This window comes from Biomphalaria glabrata, chromosome 6 (genome assembly GCF_947242115.1).
Source record: "Biomphalaria glabrata chromosome 6, xgBioGlab47.1, whole genome shotgun sequence".
NCBI lineage: Eukaryota > Metazoa > Mollusca > Gastropoda > Planorbidae > Biomphalaria > Biomphalaria glabrata.
In genome coordinates, this window is record NC_074716.1 from 24,817,993 (window position 1) to 24,839,623 (window position 21,631).

The 21,631-nt window shown below is 36.2% G+C and overlaps 1 protein-coding gene across 1 annotated transcript; it reads left to right on the forward strand.

Moving 5' to 3' along the window:
- The first annotated feature begins 7,128 nt into the window (after window positions 1-7,128).
- LOC106050924 (C-type lectin domain family 6 member A-like) lies at window positions 7,129-19,878 on the forward strand. The gene is made up of 4 exons (XM_013205985.2): window positions 7,129-7,368; window positions 11,465-11,715; window positions 13,188-13,358; window positions 19,581-19,878. Exons 1-4 carry the CDS (start codon window positions 7,277-7,279, stop codon window positions 19,817-19,819), a joined length of 753 nt encoding a protein of 250 aa, XP_013061439.2. The 5' UTR covers window positions 7,129-7,276; the 3' UTR covers window positions 19,820-19,878.
- The last annotated feature ends 1,753 nt before the right edge of the window (window positions 19,879-21,631 follow it).

The window sequence follows — 21,631 nt, forward strand, 5'->3', positions numbered from 1 at the left end:
TCGTACACTTTTTTGTAGAGCAGGGACTGAGTGTCGTACACTTTTTTGTAGAGCAGGGACTGAGTGTCGTACACTTTTTTGTAGAGCAGGGACTGAATGTCGTACACTTTTTTGTAGAGTAGGGACTGAGTGTCGTACACTTTTTTGTAGAGCAGGGACTGAATGTCGTACACTTTTTTGTAGAGTAGGGACTGAATGTCGTACACTTTTTTGTAGAGCAGGGACTGAATGTCGTACACTTTTTTGTAGAGTAGGGACTGAATGTCGTACACTTTTTTGTAGAGCAGGGACTGAATGTCGTACACTTTTTTGTAGAGTAGGGACTGAGTGTCGTACACTTTTTTGTAGAGCAGGGACTGAATGTCGTACACTTTTTTGTAGAGCAGGGACTGAATGTCGTACACTTTTTTGTACAGCTGGGACTGAATGTCGTACACTTTTTTGTAGAGCAGGGACTGAGTGTCGTACACTTTTTTGTACAGCTGGGACTGAATGTCGTACACTTTTTTGTAGAGCAGGGACTGAGTGTCGTACACTTTTTTGTACAGCTGGGACTGAATGTCGTACACTTTTTTGTAGAGCAGGGACTGAGTGTCGTACACTTTTTTGTACAGCTGGGACTGAATGTCGTACACTTTTTTGTAGAGCAGGGACTGAGTGTCGTACACTTTTTTGTACAGCTGGGACTGAATGTCGTACACTTTTTTGTAGAGCAGGGACTGAATGTCGTACACTTTTTTGTAGAGCAGGGACTGAATGTCGTACACTTTTTTGTAGAGCAGGGACTGAGTGTCGTACACTTTTTTGTAGAGCAGGGACTGAATGTCGTACACTTTTTTGTAGAGCAGGGACTGAATGTCGTACACTTTTTTGTAGAGCAGGGACTGAATGTCGTACACTAAATTTGTAGAGCAGGGACTGAATGTCGTACACTAAATTTGTAGAGCAGGGACTGAATGTCGTACACTTTTTTGTAGAGCAGGGACTGAATGTCGTACACTAAATTTGTAGAGCAGGGACTGAATGTCGTACACTTTTTTGTAGAGCAGGGACTGAGTGTCGTACACTTTTTTGTAGAGCAGGGACTGAATGTCGTACACTTTTTTGTAGAGCAGGGACTGAATGTCGTACACTAAATTTGTAGAGCTTAAAGCCTTTTCAAGTGTAAATCCATTCATGGCCATATAGTTAAAACATTGCAGGTCATCGTGGGTCCCATTAGTCATTTTGATTATTTCTCGAATTTCCTCATTAGTCATGCGATCTTTGTAGATGATGCCTTGGATCCTTCTATACTCTATAGCATCTCGATTCCATGTTTAAGATCTTCCTCTCTAGATCTGCAGTGTACGTCCAAGATTCGCATCCAAAATGTTTGAATACTAGAGCTAATGAAATCTATTTCACGGGACATGTATCGAAGATAGTTCTACAAAAAGCCGTCGCGTTGCTAGCGTTGTAAAATAAAATAAGAAATAGAGAGGTAAAAATACGAGCAACAAAACAAAGACGTGATAATAATCGACGTTGTCACAAAGTGGAAGCATCCAAATGTCAATAGGTGTCAATAGAAGTTTGTCGCTTTGGTGAGAACAAAGGAACAGACCCCAAAAATGTCAATGTGGAAGTACTTGTTGGTTGTTGAGAAATGTACAGACCTCCCCATCCCTTCTGTATTAACCGAATTTTAAAACCTAAAGTAGAATTCTTGTCTTAACCACCTCATCACGTGATAACTACAACAACAAAAAATGGTAGATAGAAAATAGTTAACACAGAGTGTTGTAAGACATTCACTATACAGTACTTGTCTGACACTATGCAAAACTTATCAGACAGTACACAAAATTTTCCTGACACTAAAAGAAACTTGTTTGATCAAAATCTAAGAGCTTGGAAATTGTTGTTTAATTGTAATAAACTCGTTGTGTCGTGCTGTAGGTTTTTTTTCACCTGTCTGTGTGGTAGATAATAAATATTTGTCAACGTCCTGCTTAGAATAAGACTTTGGAACTACTTGGAAGAATCGTCTGCTGGCCTATATCTAATCATCTGGCATTTCACATGGCCTTCTAAACCACGTGACTACGTTAACAATGTTCTTATTAAAATACTGATTAATCTTTTCTTTTTCAACTTGTACAATTTAGATGTTTGCTCATAGATTTAGGTTGTAGTTGAGCACAATCCAATAGATGAAGAGGTCTATTTCTTCTCTTTCCTATGGTGAATATTTGTTGGTCAAAATTCAACTAGAAATACGGATGGAATAAACATAGATCTATGTCTCGGACTTTGTCAGACGACAGCTGGCTTTAGACTAGTGGACTGGACATACTGTCAAGCCTAGGTGTAAAATGTCTGCACCACAACCTATTTCACTAAGATCTATCTATGAGAGAAGACAAAGCATTGGCATCTTCTAATTAGATCTAAATTAAGTTTAGTCTACATTTTTAGCACTGAATAGCACTGACTGGTCCTATCTAGCCCTGACTAGTTCTTAGCACTGCCTTGGGCCTTGACCTTACAAGAACTGACTAGTTCTTCGCACTAGCGCTAAGAAATTATTACACTTTGACACCAATGGACATCTTAAACCTTTTCTAAGACACACTAGAGCACTAGAGTACTGCAAGTATAAGTGCATTACTTCTGGGCATCAAACAATCTAGTTCTGTTGTTGATGAGTATACCGCCATTCTATTCTTCTTATCATCCAGACAACGGCAGAGATTAAAGAACAGTCCACGTGACTGCATCATTGGATAATAGGTATCTATCAATGATTGAATGTATATAAAAAATATTTATTGACATCATCGATTCCTTTCTCTCATTAGTTCCTAATGATTCTTCTTTCTTTTTGAAGAATGAATAGGAAAAAAAAATTAAAAACAAACAAAAAAAACACCTAAAAATTGAACAGACTCTGTGAGCCGAGGACGAAGACAGTTGTATAGATTAGTGACGTCTTGGACTGGTTGAAGCACAAAGAGCTGGAATGTGAGAACACCGTCATACAAGTGGAACAACTCAGTAGCAGGGCAGAGGATGGGCACGTGTGTGTGTGTGTGTTTATATAGTGAGTGTATATGTGAACTATTCATAGTGAAATGATAGATATATATTTGTGTGAGTGTGAATGCCTGTGCATGAATTATCGTGTAGTGAAAATTAGATCAGTCGAGAGTGTGTGTGTTTTTCATGCGGGTGAAAAAAAAAAGAAGATGGCTAAAGGTTAGGCACACTAAGATGTAGGCTAGATCTACACCGGGCAGGCTTTACTTATATTGCATAGGTTTCTTGTTAATGTAATACACAAGATGTACTATGGCTCATTAATTGTTATAATAAGAAAACCTTCGTGTATTAGAGTATGACGACAGGGTTGATAAACACGCATGGAATATATAATGAAATACTAAGAAGCATCAATTGACCTTTACTAAAGAGACACTTGCTGGTGGAAACTTTGCTTTTTAATGAATTACTCCATTCGCTATTTCCAAAATGTCGTTCGTTTAGACCAGTGGTTCCCAAACTTTTTTTATCTCGTAGACCCCTTGCCATGTTTTCCATTCTTCGGTAGACCCCCTGCATTTTTTGGAAAATTCTTCAACTTTATTTGTGTTTTTCTCACTGATTTCTAGGCCATTCATTGATGAAATTCAAATTAAAATGAAGCAAAATAAGATTTAATATGCATTATCTGAATTGACTGAAACGCCTATTGCAGTATTCCCTAAAGTTCGTTTATTATTTTCAACAATTATTCATTTATTAAGGGGGGGGGGGAAGAGGTACTTAGATTTACGAAAATTATTGAAGGGGTACGCCTATTTGGTATATGTTGGAAGTTTGGGAAACACTGGCTAGCAAGTTTGTGTAACATTTCAACATTAGGGTTCAATTTAGTTAGATTTAATCTATCATAACTTCTCAATTAGATGATGTTGGTTTTAAATTTGAAAATTAGGAAATTTCATCCAATCTATTGTATGCTTCATTACTTAATCCTCACAAGAAACTTTGAGATTATGCCTTCGTTTTGATCAAATTTAGGTTATCACCTTGTAGCGTAAGTTACCCTCATTAAATTTATGAAATAAGTCTGTTAAAATTGGATTTTTAGCACCCAAGAACTCAGAAATAAATATTGTCAAACATAAGCCTTTCGACAACTATCATTCTTCATTGTGAAGGAGCTATTGATCAAAGTTTCAGGCAATGAGCAGTTCTTTATGGATTTCTTAATTCATAGCAAAAAGAAAGCATGATAATAATAACACTATATTATCAGGCAAGGTTAACTAGTCCAGCTTTTTTTTTTTAGAAGTATGTCTTTGGAAAGTAATTACATAAGAACCTTTAACCTTTCAGTTTCTTAACTCCTCTTACCATTACACCTTTGAACTGTATTGTTGTTCAGAGAAATTTTTACTATGATAACGGATGTTTGTGGATTTTAATAGTGCAGTTTTCTGGAGTTTGATATAGGCCTAAGAAAAAATATTGTAAGACACTCACAAACCTCTTTTCTTTTAGGATCTTTAATCAAACATTTAGTGTTGAAAGTAGGCTATTTCAAATCTCAATCTATTTTATCATGTTGTCATTGTCTCAAATAATGTTCCAGGTTAGATAGTTTCATTGTAACTTAGCTTAAAACTTTGTTACAGAAAAGGCACATATGAAATGATTTGTTCGACAAGGACGAATACAACAAATGACTAGTAACCAACACTGTACTTTCTACAGTTCTTTTTAACAAGGCTATGTACAATGTTACTTTCATGTATTTAAAATAAGATGTTAAAATTTTAAAATAAAAAAAAAACTCATTAGACTAAGAGAGTTACAATTGAAAGGATTAACTAAGGTAAAATCATTAATCGGAAATGAAATTTTAAGTCATTACATGCTTAAATGAGATCCACTATAGTAGACCCCCATTTACAGGCCATAGACCCCCAATTTATTTTTTCACTTAAGTAGACCCCTTGGAAGTCCTCGTAGACCCCTGGGGGTCTATATAGACCACTTTGGGAATCACTGGTTTAGACTTTCGATAACGTGTAAGAGTGAGCAAAAAACGATTTGATGCTGTTAAAAACTGTCTACAGCGCGTAATCATGAACTTTACTTTTATAAAACACGAAGAGACTAATGAAGAAGTGAAATAAATTATCTGTGTTATATAAACATGAATATTATAGCTAGGTATAAGAACTCCGGATTTTATAACTATTCCTCTCAATAATGGAGAAGTTATTTCCCTTCTTCGATATCAAACAAAATAGTTAATTACCAATAGTTAATTGACTAATTGGTTAATTTTTTTTTTAATTTTTCTTTGTTTTGTCAGGTACAAAAAAATAATTGTTTAAAGTTTCAACGTGATCCGACAATGGGTGTGGGAGAAATGTGTGTGTTTCAATTTTTTACCACACAGAAAGAGTGAGCTGAAATAAGCTTTGTAAAAATCAGTTGGTTAACGTAGAATTGAAGGGCTATTTCAAAGCCACCCAGTTTCGATGTGTTATCTAGAAGGATTGTATATGGTGTTTGAACAAAAAAAGGCTTACATCATATAAATAACCCTCCTTGATGGATGGGAGGTGGTGGCCCAGTTCAAAAGCGCTTAGCTTCTGAGCCGCGGGGTCTCGGTATCGAATTCTGGTGAAGATTGTAGTTAGAACCTCTTGAGCTGTAGTACGTCCCTGAGTGTACTCATCTCAAATGTTTACTTAACACAAGTTGCAGAAAACAAGTCAGTTGGTCGAAAGAGTTTGAAAGGGAACCATTTCTTTTTCACTTAGCTAGAAAAAAGGACCTACCCTGGTAACAAGCTTTGTGAGCTACGCCCCTGAATGCAAGTGTTCACAGGTTCAACTTGAATCCATATAACCTTGAATTTTTTTTTTTTAAACAGTGAACTGATTAATATCAAATGTCGTCTGCTCAACAATACATCATTTGCTGTTTCGATTAGCCCACGTCTGCTGTAAAGAGAAAAAAGAAAAGATCGAAACTAAATTGATTTGAAATTTGACGTTAGATCTATGGTACTTTTAATACTGCCTTCTGGTATACGTCTTTCTTTTTTTTTTTTTAGAATGATGTGAATAATTAGGTACTTTAGGTAGAAAAAAAAAGGCGGTATTACATGTTATCTAGTAAGGATATGTAAAGTTTAGCTGAGTGAAAGAACATTGATTGCTAGTACCCAGGGCGGAAAGAACAACAACTCTTATCGGTTTATTCTGTTTCATCTTGAAGAGTTATCTGTGTGAGCGCCCTAGCAAATGAAATCAATACCGTCTGTTGAGGGCCAAAGTTTGAATGCTTTAAAAACAACTTTTATGTATAAATCATACATTGAACTCCTATATTTAAAAAATCTAGACTCCATTGTAGTTCTGATAGATTCGCACTAGTTTCTGCACTCTCTAATATTACATTTGAGTTCCCATGTTCATAAAATAAGCTTACACCATAGACTTATATATTGTATATATAAGTCTATGGCTTACACGTTCTAAAACAAATGAGGCATAACTTACCAATGTGTTAATAATGGTGTCTACTAGACACTCTACGTAGAACACGTTTGTTAATGAACTGATCTTTAAAACAAAAATGTTATCTACTGACAGTCAGTAATCTGGTAATTATTGACAGTTACTTAGACTGCTTGCTGACAGTCTATAATCTGAAAAGTAATTTATTGACAGTTACTTAGATTGTGTGTTGATAGTCTAAAATCTGAAGTGTAATTTATTGACAGTTACTTAGACTGTGTTTCTATAGTCTAAAATCTGAAGTGTAATTTATTGACAGTTACTTAGACTGTGTTTCTATAGTCTAAAATCTGAAGTATAATTTATTGACATTTACTTAGACTGTGTTTCTATAGTCTATAATTTGAAATGTAATTTATTGACAGTTACTTAGACTGTGTTTCTATAGTCTATAATTTGAAATGTAATTTATTGACAGTTACTTAGACTGTGTTTCTATAGTCTATAATTTGAAATGTAATTTATTGACAGTTACTTAGACTGTGAGTCTGAAGTGTAATTTACTGACGTAGTTTGATGTAAAAACAAAAAAAATTCTTTAAAATATTCTGCGTCTTAATATTTGTTAGAACTTCTTGAAGAACTCAAATTTGCCTTCCAAGTTTGTTTACCTAGAGATGTTGACAAAAGTTTGAGTCCCTCAAAATATTTAGACTAAAAAAGACAGCAAAAAAATTGAAGAAATTAATTCAATGTATAGAATGGCTCAAGTTTTATTGAAAGAATATTTTCGCATTGCTTTGATCATACTTCTCATTGTGTGGACAGTTACGTCATTGTCAAGGTAAGAGAACGTTTTACTTAAAAACTGTTATATATTTATATCTAGTATTTATTTATTCATGGGCGTAGCCGGAAGGGGGGTACCGAAGTTAAGTAACTGATCTTTTGCTTTAATTGTGTTTATTTTAGGTGAAATTTTAATACTAAACCATCACTTGCCCTGGCACAGCCAAGGGGTTTTGAGTTTAAAACCCCCTACCAGGGGGTTTTGGGGTGTTTTGAGTTTGAAACCCCCTACCAAGGGGTTTCGAGTTTGAAACCCCCTACCAGGGGGTTTTGATGGGTTTTGAGTTTGAAACCCCCTACCAAGGGGTTTTGCATTTAAATCCTCCTCTCTATAAAACAAAAACAAATGCAAACGACAATCCCAAAATTTCAAGAGCACATCTAAGGAAGATTTTGATTTTTAACCCCTCTCCAAAATTTACGATAAACCCCTCTTCAATATAAAAAAAGCAAATTACACATTCAAAGTTGTATGAGCGTTGCCAAAGGGGGTTTTGAGTTTAAACCCCTCTTCAGCTGGGTTTGAAGCTAAAATTACATATTCAATATTTAAAAAAAGCAAATTACGCACTCAAAATGCTATGAGCAAAGCCAAAGGATTTTTTTGTTTAAACCCCCTGCCAGTGGGGTTTTGAAGCTAAAAAATAAATCTTCAAAATAAAAATAAAAAAATTTCGTAATCAAAATGCTATGAGCGTAGCCAAGCCGATTTGGTGTTTTGAGTTTAAATTTCCCTTCAGAGGGGTTTGATGCTAAAAAATACCTCTTCAATAAAAAAAAAAAAGCAAATTTCGCACTAAAATTCTTTAAGCGTAGCCAAGCCAATGGGGGGTTTTGAGTTTCAACCCCTCTCATCCAGGTGGCTTTTTTTATAAATTTAAAACCCCTCAAGATAGTTTTGAGGTTTAATATATATATATATTTATATATATATATATATTTTAGTTTTCCATCGGACTACATTCTAGTATTTGTAACAGAAATTTAAGAGGCACCTTTCAATTATACGAAAACCTGGACACCTCAACGCATAAAATGTAAATGTAGATAAAAGTGTTTTTGTTTACCGAGGTCCTATGTTCCATGAGGAACGCAAAGAAAAGATAGTGATGAAATAAAGTTTAAAAGTACTATGCAGGTCTGTAGATGTGTGGTCCTTTAAAATAATTGTGACTTAGTACTTGGGTTGGCTTATAAATATGATAATAATCGGTTGGTTAAAACTGAATTAGAACAGGGACGGCGCGAGTAATGTTGGTGCCTTAGACGCCACATAAATGTCAATTCTGTAGCTCAGAATTCAAGACTTTGCCTGGCTTCTGTTCCGTGATTCCGTCCAGAATCCCTATGGAAGGAGCGTACAGCACTTCCCCAGACACCCTATCTGGTTTAGAAGGGGGTGCAAACTTTCTTTTCATTCAATTGGTGATAGAAAGAAATACCTGTAATTAAAAGTATTATAGAAAGAAATACCTGTAATTAAAAGTGTTATAGAAAGAAATACCTATAATTAAAAGTGTTATAGAAAGTAATACCTGTAATTAAAAGTGTCATAGAAAGAAATACCTATAATTAAAAGTATTATAGAAAGTAATACCTGTAATTAAAAGTGTTATAGAAAGTAATACCTGTAATTAAAAGTATTATAGAAAGTAATGCCTGTAATGCCTAAAGTACTTAAAGTAAACAATAAACAAAGTGGAGACATAGTATTGGATTCTCAGACAATAGACCAAGTAGAAAATTTTATATACCTTGGGAGTGTAGTCAGTATATCAGGTGGAACAGATGAAGACATTAAACGCCGTATAAATCTAGCACGTCAGACATTTACACAGCTAAAACCAACCTGGAAATCTCCTTACATCTCAAACAAGACTAAACTAAGAATCTTTAATTCTAATGTCAAGGCTGTCCTACTGTATGGTTCTGAAACATGGGGAACAACTGAAGCCACAACAAAAAAAATACAGACCTTCATCAACAGATGCCTGAGAAATATCCTAAAAATACACTGGTATGACAAAGTAGAAAACACCAAACTGTGGGAGATGAGTGGACAGAAAAATATAGAAGTGCAGATCTTAGAGAGGAAGTGGAGATGGATTGGTCACACCCTTAGAAAAGATACCAGCAACAGAGCTAGGCAGGCCATAGAGTGGAACCCCCAGGGAACAAGACGCAGAGGAAGACCAAAAAGAACATGGCGACGCAGTGTACTTGAAGAAGCAGAGAAGACCGGGAAGAGCTGGGACACCATCAAAAAGCTAGCAAGAGACCGTGGAGAGTGGCGTGTTTATGTCGAGGCCCTATGTTCCATGAGGAACTCAAAGGAATGATGATGATGAATGCCTGTAATTAAAAGTATTATAGAAAGAAATACCTGTAATCAAAAGAGTTGCTTCAAGACAGAAGATGAAGAAAAGAAAAGCGTCTTCCGTTCTATTCATTTTTGTAACAGAGAAAAGTTAGGGGGGGGGGGGTGTAACTCCACCTTTTTGTTTCCAAATCTTATGATCCTATTCGACCCCCTACTACTCTTGCCTCCTTCGCTGGTCTCTACTTCAACTGTTCATACGCGGCTCCTAATATTTTTTTAGATCAAGGTGGTGTTAAAATTCAAGGTATTGTCTCCATTTATTCATTTGCTCCCACAGACCTCATATTTTTTTGCTTTTCAGACTGACCAACTTTCTCAAATTAGAATGACCGTTCTTGTCAACAGGGGATGACGGAAATCTTTTTCATTAATTTAGTTGTGCTTCGCTACAAAACACCACGTACTCCATTCAAATTCCTGTGTATTTAGATCAATAAAATCATTGTATATTGTCTCACATATCATATTGCTAGCTCCAAATATAACAGAGAACAGGTGCGAAGTTTTTTGACATTATGTTTAAAATTTCAACCCTACAAAAGTTGCACACGTTTGCTGTCAAGCTATTAGAAAGACGAGAATGAAATTGTCACTGACACGTCCGAGTCTAATACAAACAATAAACCATTATCACCTGTCATCGCATCCTCCATTTAAACACTGGCGTCAAGCTAGCGCGGACTACAAGATCGATTGTGTTAGCTCTCAGAAAGATATCATAACATTGTACATCACTGACATATATACTTGTATACAATAAAGCACTGACGTAAGAAATCGAATCAATCTCTAATTTAGTATTGCAATTACATTATTAGCCTAACATTAGACCACATGAGCTGTTGAAGTGTTATGGAGTGTGTGTGTGTGTGTGTGATTTTTTGATGTAACAATAAAAAAAGATATTAGATGGTTTCGGTTGTTTAGGCTGACTGGATTCTGATGAAATCGCGAAGTGGTCTGTCGTAATTGAAGTCGATAAATACTGGTGGAAAACTGAAGAGAGGGGAGACTAGCCAGAAATGTGAGACAGAAAGCACGTGTATTTAATAGTGAGTTAAATTTGGTTTCAATACTCCTGAAATGTATAGTTCTATATATATATATATTAATTTCAAGTTGAATCTGTACATTTACAAATTAAAGTAATACATTTCAAGTTCTACATTCAGAATATAACACACGCCTACGTCGGACTAGTTGAACTAGTTGATTGGAGCTACAAGCCAACAGCATGGGCATGAAGAATAAGTATTCTTAAATGATCTCAACATTTTCAAACGGTATTCCTTAACATTCCTCAATGCAAACATTTCAATAATAATAACAACATGGAATGTATTGTTTACTCCCCCCCCCCTCACCCATGACCCCCGCCAGTTTAGAATTGGGTTACTGAAGAGCTAGACAGTAGGATTGTTATAGTTCTTAACCCTTGAAAATATATGACATACAAAAAAAAATAGTAATGCAAACATACAAAAGTCAAAATATCTGAGATACAAACATTACAATATGAAGATCAATACACCTTAAGACTTAAAAAAACAATCCAGAAGGACAAGACATCTGAGACATACAAACATACAAATGTCAAGACATGTAACACACATGAACATTGAAATACAAAAGTCAAGACATCTAAAACATACCAACATTGCAATACAAAGCTATAAACTCAAAATAACGTACAGACATTTATTTGTTTCAGAACCTGCTCGTACCGCCAGATAGCTGTCCACTCTGTGTCCACTACGGGTATCTTAATGTTAAGCCCAAGCCAATCCAACGTCTCCTTACATCAATGTGCAGCCCTGTGTGACCGTCACGAGAATTGTTCCACTCTGGTGTACTTAAAGTCTAACAAGAGCTGCACGTTCTACGGCCTGGACTACCCACGGAGTCCGTTTCCAAAAAACACTACGCCTGCTTCGACAGGAATAGCTTTCGCTTTGACATCAGGTAGGCCTACATGCATCCTTTTAGCAAAGCTTATATCTACTCTTTCGGGCTGTCTCTCTGATAATTATGTTTTTTTACACCTTATTTCTCCCACTTCCCATTCTCGGATCAAGTGGAAACTTCGCAGCACAATTAGTCATTGTTCTTAACAACGCATGAATCAATAAAAAAAAAAAAGAAATGACCAGTTATTTTATCAATTAGTTGTAATTCATTCATTTTGTTTTACATAGAGACAATACTAGATAAGGAAACCTCCCAGATACCTCCCCCCCCCCCCGAAAACTGTCCCACGCATGTGATTGGACCAGAGCCCATTGAGCATTCTAAAAGCATGAAAGAGTGGATAAATGTATTTCCATTCGCAAACAAAATGTATTATTGTTATTCTAGATCTATTAGAAATTAATTGCACGATTGAGTCAAAGTAATTGACATTTGTTTTTACAATACAAGTTACTTCATGGAAGAACCTGGGTGGAGCAATCTAAGTGGAACCTTGGTTGATGAACCTAGTGGAACCTGGACACGGATCATCAAAACGGCTCTAACGATTTTTCTAGAAATTTTACAGTTGATGTCTATCGCTAAGAAAAGAATTACTTGCTCGTTGGACACATTGGGAAAACTCGAGTTGGACAGTCTTTGAACGTTACAATTTTTTTAAGTAAAAAAAAATTTGTCTGGAGATCTAGATCTAGATCTAGATACAACGCTTTTGAAAAGACTATCACGTTCTTGAAAGAACTATTACGTTCTTGAAAGGAGTATCACGTTCTTGAAAGGACTATCACGTTTTTGAAAGGAATATCACGTTCTTGAAAGGACTATCAGGTTCTTGAAATGACTATCACGTTCTTGAAAGGACTAATACGTTCTTGAAAGGACTAATACGTTCTTGAAAGGACTAATACGTTCTTGAAAGGACAATCGGGTTCGGAAATTTTCCGAATGTAAGGCAATTCCATTGTTGTTTTTTTAAACTAACATTCATGAGTTATTAATTAAGAGAAAAACAATCGCTCTAGAAGTTGTATAAAAGAGTTATTTTCTTTTTTTTTAAGTATATTTTAAATGTATTTCTAATTTTAAAAAGTATTTTTTTTATTTCAATGTTCTTAATAATTGCGGCATGAAACGAAAGTGAAATGGTACAGGTGAGAAAGGTATTTGTACCTCGCTTGAATGCGAGCAGGATGGCCGCATACTGCTAGTATTGATTCTCGTAGTGCTTATAGTGATTCACAGAGTGCTAATAGTGCTGCTCAAAAAGCTAATATTGATGCTAATATATGCTCAGAGTGCTAATAGCGATGCTAATAGTACTAATGGTGATGCTCATAATGTTAATAGCTCATAATGTTAATAGTAATACTAATTGTGATGTTTAGTTCTAATAGTCGGGCCTAATGCTCATAGTGCTAACGTGGAGGATCATTAAGTCAGGTGTATGTTTACTTTTTGTTTTCCAGCATGTAAATATACATACAGCAAGTTTTTCAACAAATGTTTTCTGCTACTCAACACACTGACCACTAAAGTTTCGCACAGCAATAACTGTTCCAACTTAGGAGGGAAGTTAATCCAGCTGAATACTTTAACAGAGTTACAGTTCTTGAGAGAGTTATTTTATTTTTTAAACGGTAAGAGGTACAGACCTACAACTATTATCTATATTATAAAGTAGAAAGTAAGGCGTATGTATGTATGTATGTTAGCATAGAAATCGAAACCGTTTGACCAATCTTGATAAAACTTGGCAGAAATGTTCCTTGGGTGCTAAATTAGACCATAGTGTATGCATTGTAGCCCTAAAACAAACTTAAGACCCTCAAAAAAAATTTGACCAACTCTATGAAAGTATTATAACTTCATCGATCTAGGCCATATTTACATGAGAAAAGATCTAAAGGATCTAGATCTAGATCTAATTTTAAGAACTACACTTTGCGCAGATAGTTTTTTACTTTGACACATGAAAATACAAAATATAGTCTATTGATTTCATTACGTAATAAAATTAACCTTCAATTTTGTGTTTCAAAAGCATTTTTACGTAAATTTGTTCCATATATCTGCGAATTCAGACATCCTGACTTACTTTATAATCCCTTTCATTTTACAAATCGGGTAAACCCGTTTTAATTGTGCTTTATATCCTATTCATCTATCCCTCCTTTCGTTTTAATAGATAATAATAATAATAATAATAATAATAATCTTTATTATCCGTATGGAAATTTGTCTTACAATTTGTGCATTACACCAAAAAAAAAAACAACATTATAACTATAAGAAACCAAAGTGTACATTCACACCAGACTCACTCATAGTTTACATGTGACAAAGTTTATACCAGATTGTTCTTATTTAATGATTTGATTGCCAGGGGAACAAAAGATATGAATGTATCGGCTTCGGGTAAACCCATTTTCGCAAAACTACTTTTATTTTCGTAGTGAAAGAGAAAAAAACTTGAAAGGACCATTAGCTAAGTTTAACATACATCTAAATCCAATCCACTAGATTAGTAAACACACAAACTAAGGCTGCACGTATTAGAATGCCTGGTTGTGGAGCGTCTGACGAAAGTCAAAAATTGTGTTTTTGGGACACATTATTTCCCAGTCTGGAATTAAACCAGACCCAAACAAGGTGAGAGCCATAACAAATCTAAAAAAAACCCTGAAGACATTACATCGGTTCGTAGATTTTGTGGAATGATACAATATCTATCAGGATTCCTCCCAGGTCTTTCAGCAGACCTACAATCATTCGTTTACTGACTAAGAAACACAAGCTATTCGTGTGGTTGAATGACTGTGAGAAAGCATTTAATAGTATCAAACAGAAGGTATAAAATCATGGAACTCTTAGTTATTTCGACCCGGAGAAGAAAGTAACTATTCAGGCGGACAGCAGTCCAAATGGCCTAGGAGCTGTACTACTACAAGATGACAAACCCATAGCATGCACATCAAGATCACTCACAGAGCTTCAGAAAAAGTGGGCTCAAATCGAAAAGGAACTTTTGGCTGTAGTAGTAGCTCTAGAAAAATTTGACCAGTACACGTACGACAGAACAATAATAATACAGAATGATCATAAACCATTGGAAAATATACTCAATAAACCCCTCAGTTGTGCACCTAAAAGGCTTCAAAGCTTAATGATGCGCTTGTACCGATACGATGTTCAGTACCAGTATACGAAAGGAAAAAGATTACAGATTGCCGACACGCTAAGCAGAGACCCTTTCCCAGAGCAGGAATATTTTCCTGACACTTCTATCAACACTGTAGGACTGGCCCTCCCAGATATAATGTTAGATAAAGTTAAAGATGCAGTCAAAGTAGATAATGAGATGCAGATGTTGAAACAGTACATACGGAACGGTTGGCCAGACAAGCATCATATTATACCAGAACAGTATTGGTCACTTGCAGATGTACTGACCTATGAGGATGGCCTTCTAATGAAAGGGGAGAGAATAATTATCCCAAGAGCATTAAGAAAAGAAGTTGAGACCAAACTACATGCATCACATTTAGGGTATGATGCCATGATGAGAAGAGCAAGGGACGCAGTTTTCTGGCCGGGAATAGCGGCAAGAATAAAAGAAATAGCTAATGCATGCCAACCTTGTCAGCAAAGTAAACCTGCAAACCAGAAAGAAAGCTTAATACAGCATAATGAGGGTTCAAATCCCTGTGACAAAGTTGGAATAGATTTGTTTCAAATATTTGACCAACAATACCTTGCCATAGTTGCCTACTATTCAAATTTTATTGAAGTAGAACATTTGCACACGACAACAAGCCAAGTTGTTATAAGAAAACTAAAAAATTTGTTTGCCAGATATGGGGTCCCCAAAGTGTGCATCAGTGATTTTGGACCTCAGTTTTCATCTGCTGATTTCACTGCATTTATGGAAGCATGGGGTGTCCACCATTTAAAATCCTCACCAGGACATCATCAGTCAAATGGCAAGGCAGAGGCAGCAGTGAAAATATTAAAGAATCTGATGAAAAAATCCAAAGAAAGTAAATCAGATGCCTATGAAGCCCTATTTGAGTTTAGAAATGCACCCAGGCAAGATACCAACTTAAGTCCGGCTTCAATGCTCTTTGGAAGGGCAACAAGAACGCTATTGCCAAGAAGAGAGCATCCTGCAAAAATATCACACCAAGAAACCACGTCCCAACGTGAGAAGCGACAGCAAATAGTCAGAAAACACTACAATAAAAAAAAACCTTGACATGAAGCTTATAAACGTCGGACAGAAGGTCTTCTATCAATCGCCAAACGATACTACCTGGAGACAAGGCAGAGTATGTCGGAAAGTGAACAAACCGTGCGTCCATTATAGAAGGTGAAAATGGTTTCAAGTACCAAAGAAATAGAAGAAACCTAAGACTTGACACCACTAACAACCTAGACTTTTTTCCAGATAGAGAAAGTAATTATACTGACAATTTTCCCAGACGCAGAGAATGAGTATATTAACAGTCCACCCAACGCCCAAACACTCACCAGTACTCTCTGCGACCTAGGGCCACTCTCCAGAAACCGTCGAGATATGGAGACTATGTTTAAGGACGGTACATATTAACTGTTGGAAATTTTGTTATGTTGATCTGATTGTAGTTATTTAATTTGGAACATATTTACGGTTGTAAATAGTTTTGTCAATTTGGTTGTATTATTTTTTTTTTATTTTTTCAACTTTCTTTTTTTTTTCTTTTTTTTTTTAGGGGAGGAGAGGGGATGTTGATGTGATATGGTAGGAAGAGTTGTGCCCATGCACATGGGAAACTACTCTGGTAGCCAAGATGGCTGATTAAACTTGTTTGTGTTTACCTAAGAGTGTTCTTATTTCAAGTGTATTCATATTTAAGTGTCCATCGTAACACAAGTCCCGGTTTGATACCCATTCTAAACAATTTTTGTCAAGGAGAAATGAAATGGAGCCTAGATGTTTTCTTGGAGGTTCAGCGAGTGTCGATTTAAACTATTCCAACAGCGGGTTCCAGCGGTGGTTGATTTTGAAACCAATACGATGCAATGACCACGCATTTACATCGTATGACCTTAAAACCTTCCATTCGATGTTTTCTGTTTGTGTTTTTTTATTCTGGCGGTGGTTGATTTTGAAACCAATACGATGCAATAACCACGCATTCACATCACGAGACAGCGGGTCGATTGGTCATGGGGCCATAAGGTGAATATCTCTAATAGCTAGAATCAGATTCGACATTATTTGTTTCAGAAAAGAAAAAAAATAGATTCTAAAACCAACATTTTAGACACATGAAGATCTAAGTATTGCAAAAGATTGAATCATTTAACTATATTATAAAGTAAAAAGTAAGGCGTATGTATGTATGTAGCCTGTAGGTATGTATTTATGTATGTATGTATGTATGTATGTATGTATGTATGTTAGGAATAGAAATAAAAACCGTTTTCCAATCTTGATAAAACTTGGCAGAAATGTTCCTTGGGTGCTAACTTAGACAGTCGCGCTGCGTTATATCAATGTTTTCTAACTTAAACTCTCTCATCCCTCTTTTTGGTTGAATTTCATTGGAACCATTAAAAGACGGGGGAGGGAAGGAGCAAAAAAATGAGATTGCCATCAAAGGCCCATGCCGACCAGCAAAATGATTAGGCCAAACACAACCTCGAAGACATCAAAGCAGTCCATGCCGCTCGTGCATAGCAGAAAGTACGGTTTAGCGTTTTGCAAATGATAATATGTACAGTGTATAGTGTATTATTTTTTATATTCTTGTTGAATTTCAAACAAAATTAATTGTAATAAGAATTTAAAAAAAAACAACGAGAAAACGAGTTCGGGCCTTTGTGTCTTGCTGCTGTCACTTTTTTTAAAAGTTGTCTGGTAGCTACCAGACCGTTCCATTTGGTACCGGCCCACAGGGCATTTGCCCGTTTGCCCATATAGCCTGCTTAGACCGTAGTGTATGCATTGTAGCCCTAAAACAAACTTAAGACCCTCAAAAAAAAAATGTGACCAACTCTATGAAAGCATTATAACCTTATCGATCTAGGCCATATTTACATGAGAAAAGATCGAAAGGATCTAGATCTAGATCTAATTTTAAGAACTACACTTTGCGCAGATAGTTTTTTCGTGGGGTGACTATCCGCAGAAATAAGAGAGTGAACTTTCCTTTACTTCACGCTCGTCCAAACTGTTTTTTTTTTCGGGGGGGGGGGAATTTATATGTATTTATGCGTGTGTGTACATAATCTTTGTTACATTCTGACCCTTCATTCTTTTGGAAGACGTTTATTGTGCCCTAGAATAGGTTCTTCCATGAGTTAGTGGACAAATTGTAGATTCCCCACTATTACTAGCAAGTAGGTCTGGGGGAGCTCGCAGCGCACCCCCAAGGCGGGGCGAAGCCCCGCCGCCAAGCACTATTTCTGGTATAAAAAGCCAACAAAATGCATATTCTGAGGTATCTACACTGCATTTTCTTGCTATTAAAAAGTTTTATTTCAAAAACCTAATGTGCTTTTCTTACTGACTTAGACCCTACCGCGCCTTTCGGAGCATTTGCCGTCAAGCTGTTTCCATAAAAATCTCTCACTGGTAATGTCTGAAGCCTCTTCCCACCTGCCATGAGGACCTCCATGAATATGTGTCGTCAAGTTGTACTAGGATATCATTGCAACTCTTCTTATGCGTAATTCATTTTGTCGGAGAACATGTCCCGCAAACCTCATGCGACGCTCTCTCACAATCTTACTAAGGGGTCGACTCCCAGTTCGGCATAGGATTTCCTTGATTTAGACCCGATCTCTATAACTGACTCCTAAAATCTGTCTTAGCCATCTTTGTTGAGCCACATTTAGTGTTTTTCAATTTCGGCAGATGACTATTCACTGCACTTTATTAATGGAGCCCGTTGGGGGTTTTCCACATCAAAATGCTCTGTAGGGGGGATCCTAAATTCAAAACCATCTGGAGGGGTTTTAAACTTTAAAAAAAAAGCCATCTGTAGGAGAGGGGTTTAAACTCTAAACCCCCGATTGAATTGGCTACGCTCAAATAATTTTAGTGTGTAATTTGCTTTTTTTTTATGTTGAAGAGGTATTTTTAGCATCAAACCCCCCTGAAGAGGGGTTTAAACTCAAAACCCCTTTTGGCAACGTTCATAGCATTTTGAGTGCGTAATTTGCTTTTTTTTCTTACACTGAAGATGTGTTTTTAAGCTTCAAACCCCCCTAGCGGGGGGTTTAAACTCAAAACCCCTTTGGCTACGCTCATAGATATTAGAGTGAGTAATTTGCTTTTATTCATATTGAAGAGGTACTTTTTAGCTTTAAACTCCACTGGAGGGGAGTTTAAACTCTAAACCCCTTTGACTACACTCATAACATTTTGAGTGTATAATTTGCTTTGTTTTTATTATTAAAGAGGTATTTTTGTACCTTCAAACCCCGCTGAAGTGGGGTTTAAACTCAAAACTGAGTCAAAACCCATTTAGCTACGCTCATAACATTTTGAGTGTGTAATTTGCTATATTTATATTGAAGAGGGGGTTTATCGTATAATTTGGAGGGGGTTTAAAATCAAAATCTTCCTTAACTGTACTCTTGGAATTTGGGGATTTTCGTTTGCATTTTTTTTGTTTTGTTTTATAGAAGAGGGGATTTATATTTGTTTTCGATTCCAGTGATTTATATTTATTTTCGATTTCAGTGATTTATATTTGTTTTCGATTCCAGTGATTTATATTTGTTTTCAATTCAACAAATATAAATCAGTGGAGTAAGAAAAAAAACTGTCAGTCTTTAATGTATGTCTAAAGGACTCTGTTCTTTACTTGCAGGGAACGCCTCAGCGGCCTACTATGTTGGAGCCGAGCTACAGACTCTCGGACAAAGGTATTTTATTTGGACAAACACCACAAGGAATTTAACGGGCAGTCCCATGTGGGGCGCCAGCCAGCCAGACGGGCTCCCAGGCCCCAACGAAAATTGTGTTGAGACTACACAGCAGTTTGGCTACTTGTTGAACGACGTCTCTTGTAGCATGAACAGAAGCTCCATCTGTGAATTCTCCGTCTAGATCTAGAATCTTTCATCGAAATGGCTGAGGTTTATTTCGAATTGACAAATATACATACATTTATTATATTCCCAGTAAAATATCTGAGTTATCTTTAAAACATCTAATATATAAAGCAGAAAGTAAGGCGTATGTATGTATGTATGTATGTATGTATGTATGTATGTATGTGTGGGTGCGTGCGTGCGTGTGTGTGTGTGTTTTGCGCGCGTGTGTGTGTATAGACGTATGTATGTCCCATATAGAAATCAAAACAATTTGATCAATCTTGATAAAACTTGGCATATATGTTTCTTAGATCATGACGGAGACCGTAGTATATGTTTGATATCCTACCCACAACAGGAAAGCCCTATAAATTAAAAAATATATAAATATCTCTATTAATGGACGAAACTTTTTTAACAAATCGGGTATATCCGTTTGCACAGTATTTTATACTAGATATGACTATATCGGCTGAACGGGTAAACCCATAATCACACTCTCCTTTCAATTTCGTGGCAAAATATACAAAAATGATAAGGAAACATCCGCCATGTTTTACTTAGATCTACATCAAAGCCACAAGATCAGTAATACCCAAAATAAGGCGCGCAGGCCCCGGGTAATATCCGGCTAGTATATATATATCATGGTCGTAGCCGGGGGGGGGTTCAAACCCCCCTCCCCGAAATGAAATCCCCCCCTCCAGTGACTGCTTTTTGCTTTCATTTTGTTTACTTTAGGTGAGATTTTAATACTAAATCATCACTTACCACAGCACAGCCGAGGAGGTTTTGAGTTTAAAAAAACCTACCAGGAGGTTTTGAGTTTAAAACCCCCTACCAGGAGGTTTTGATATTAAAAAAGAACCCTACAAGGGGGTTTTGAGTTAAAAACCTCTATCAGGGGGTTTTGAGATAAAAATCCCTCTACCAGGGGGTTTTGAGTTTAAAACCCCTACCAGGGGTTTTGAGTTTAAAACTCCCTACAGGGGTTTTGAGTTTAAAACCCCCTACCTCTTCTGTAAAAAAAAAATACAAACGACAATCCCCAAATTCCAAGAAAACAGCTAAGGAAGATTTTGACTTTAAAACCACCTCCAAAAATTACGATAAATCTCTCTCAATATAAAAAAAAATCAAATTACACACTCAAAATTCTATGAGCGTAGCCAAAAGGGTTTTGAGTTAAAAAAAAACCCTGCCAGAGGGGTTTCAAGCTGAAAAATACCTCTTTAATATTAAAAAAAAAAGCAAATTACGCACTCTAAATGCTATGAGCGTGGCCAAAGGGGGTTTTGAGTTTAAATCCCCCTTCAGAGGGTTTTGATGCTAAAAAATTCCTCCTCAATATAAAAAAAAGCAAATTACACACTAAAATTCTTTGAGCGTAACTAAGCTAACTTAGGGGTTTTGAGTTTAAATCCCCCTCCTCCAGATGGCTTTTTTTTTTTTTATTTAAAAACCCTCCAGATGGTTTTGAGTTTAAAATTCCCCTACAGAGCGTTTTGAGTTGAAAACCTCACTCTTCAATATTATTTTAAAGCAAACTAGAGTCACCAAATGTTATGACCGTAGCTAAATGGGGTTTTGAATTAAAAAAAAAAACAAAAAAAACTCAACAGATGATTTGACGATAAAACTTCCCTTTTCGATATAAAATCTAAAGCGAAATATAAGCATGTAGTCAGGAGAGGTTACAAATTTCTACCAGTAGCTGGGCTCCATTAATAAAGTGTGAATAGTCATCTGCCGAAACTGAAAAACACTAAATGTGGCTCAACAAAGATGGCTAAGACAGATTTTAGGAGTCAGTTATAGAGATCGG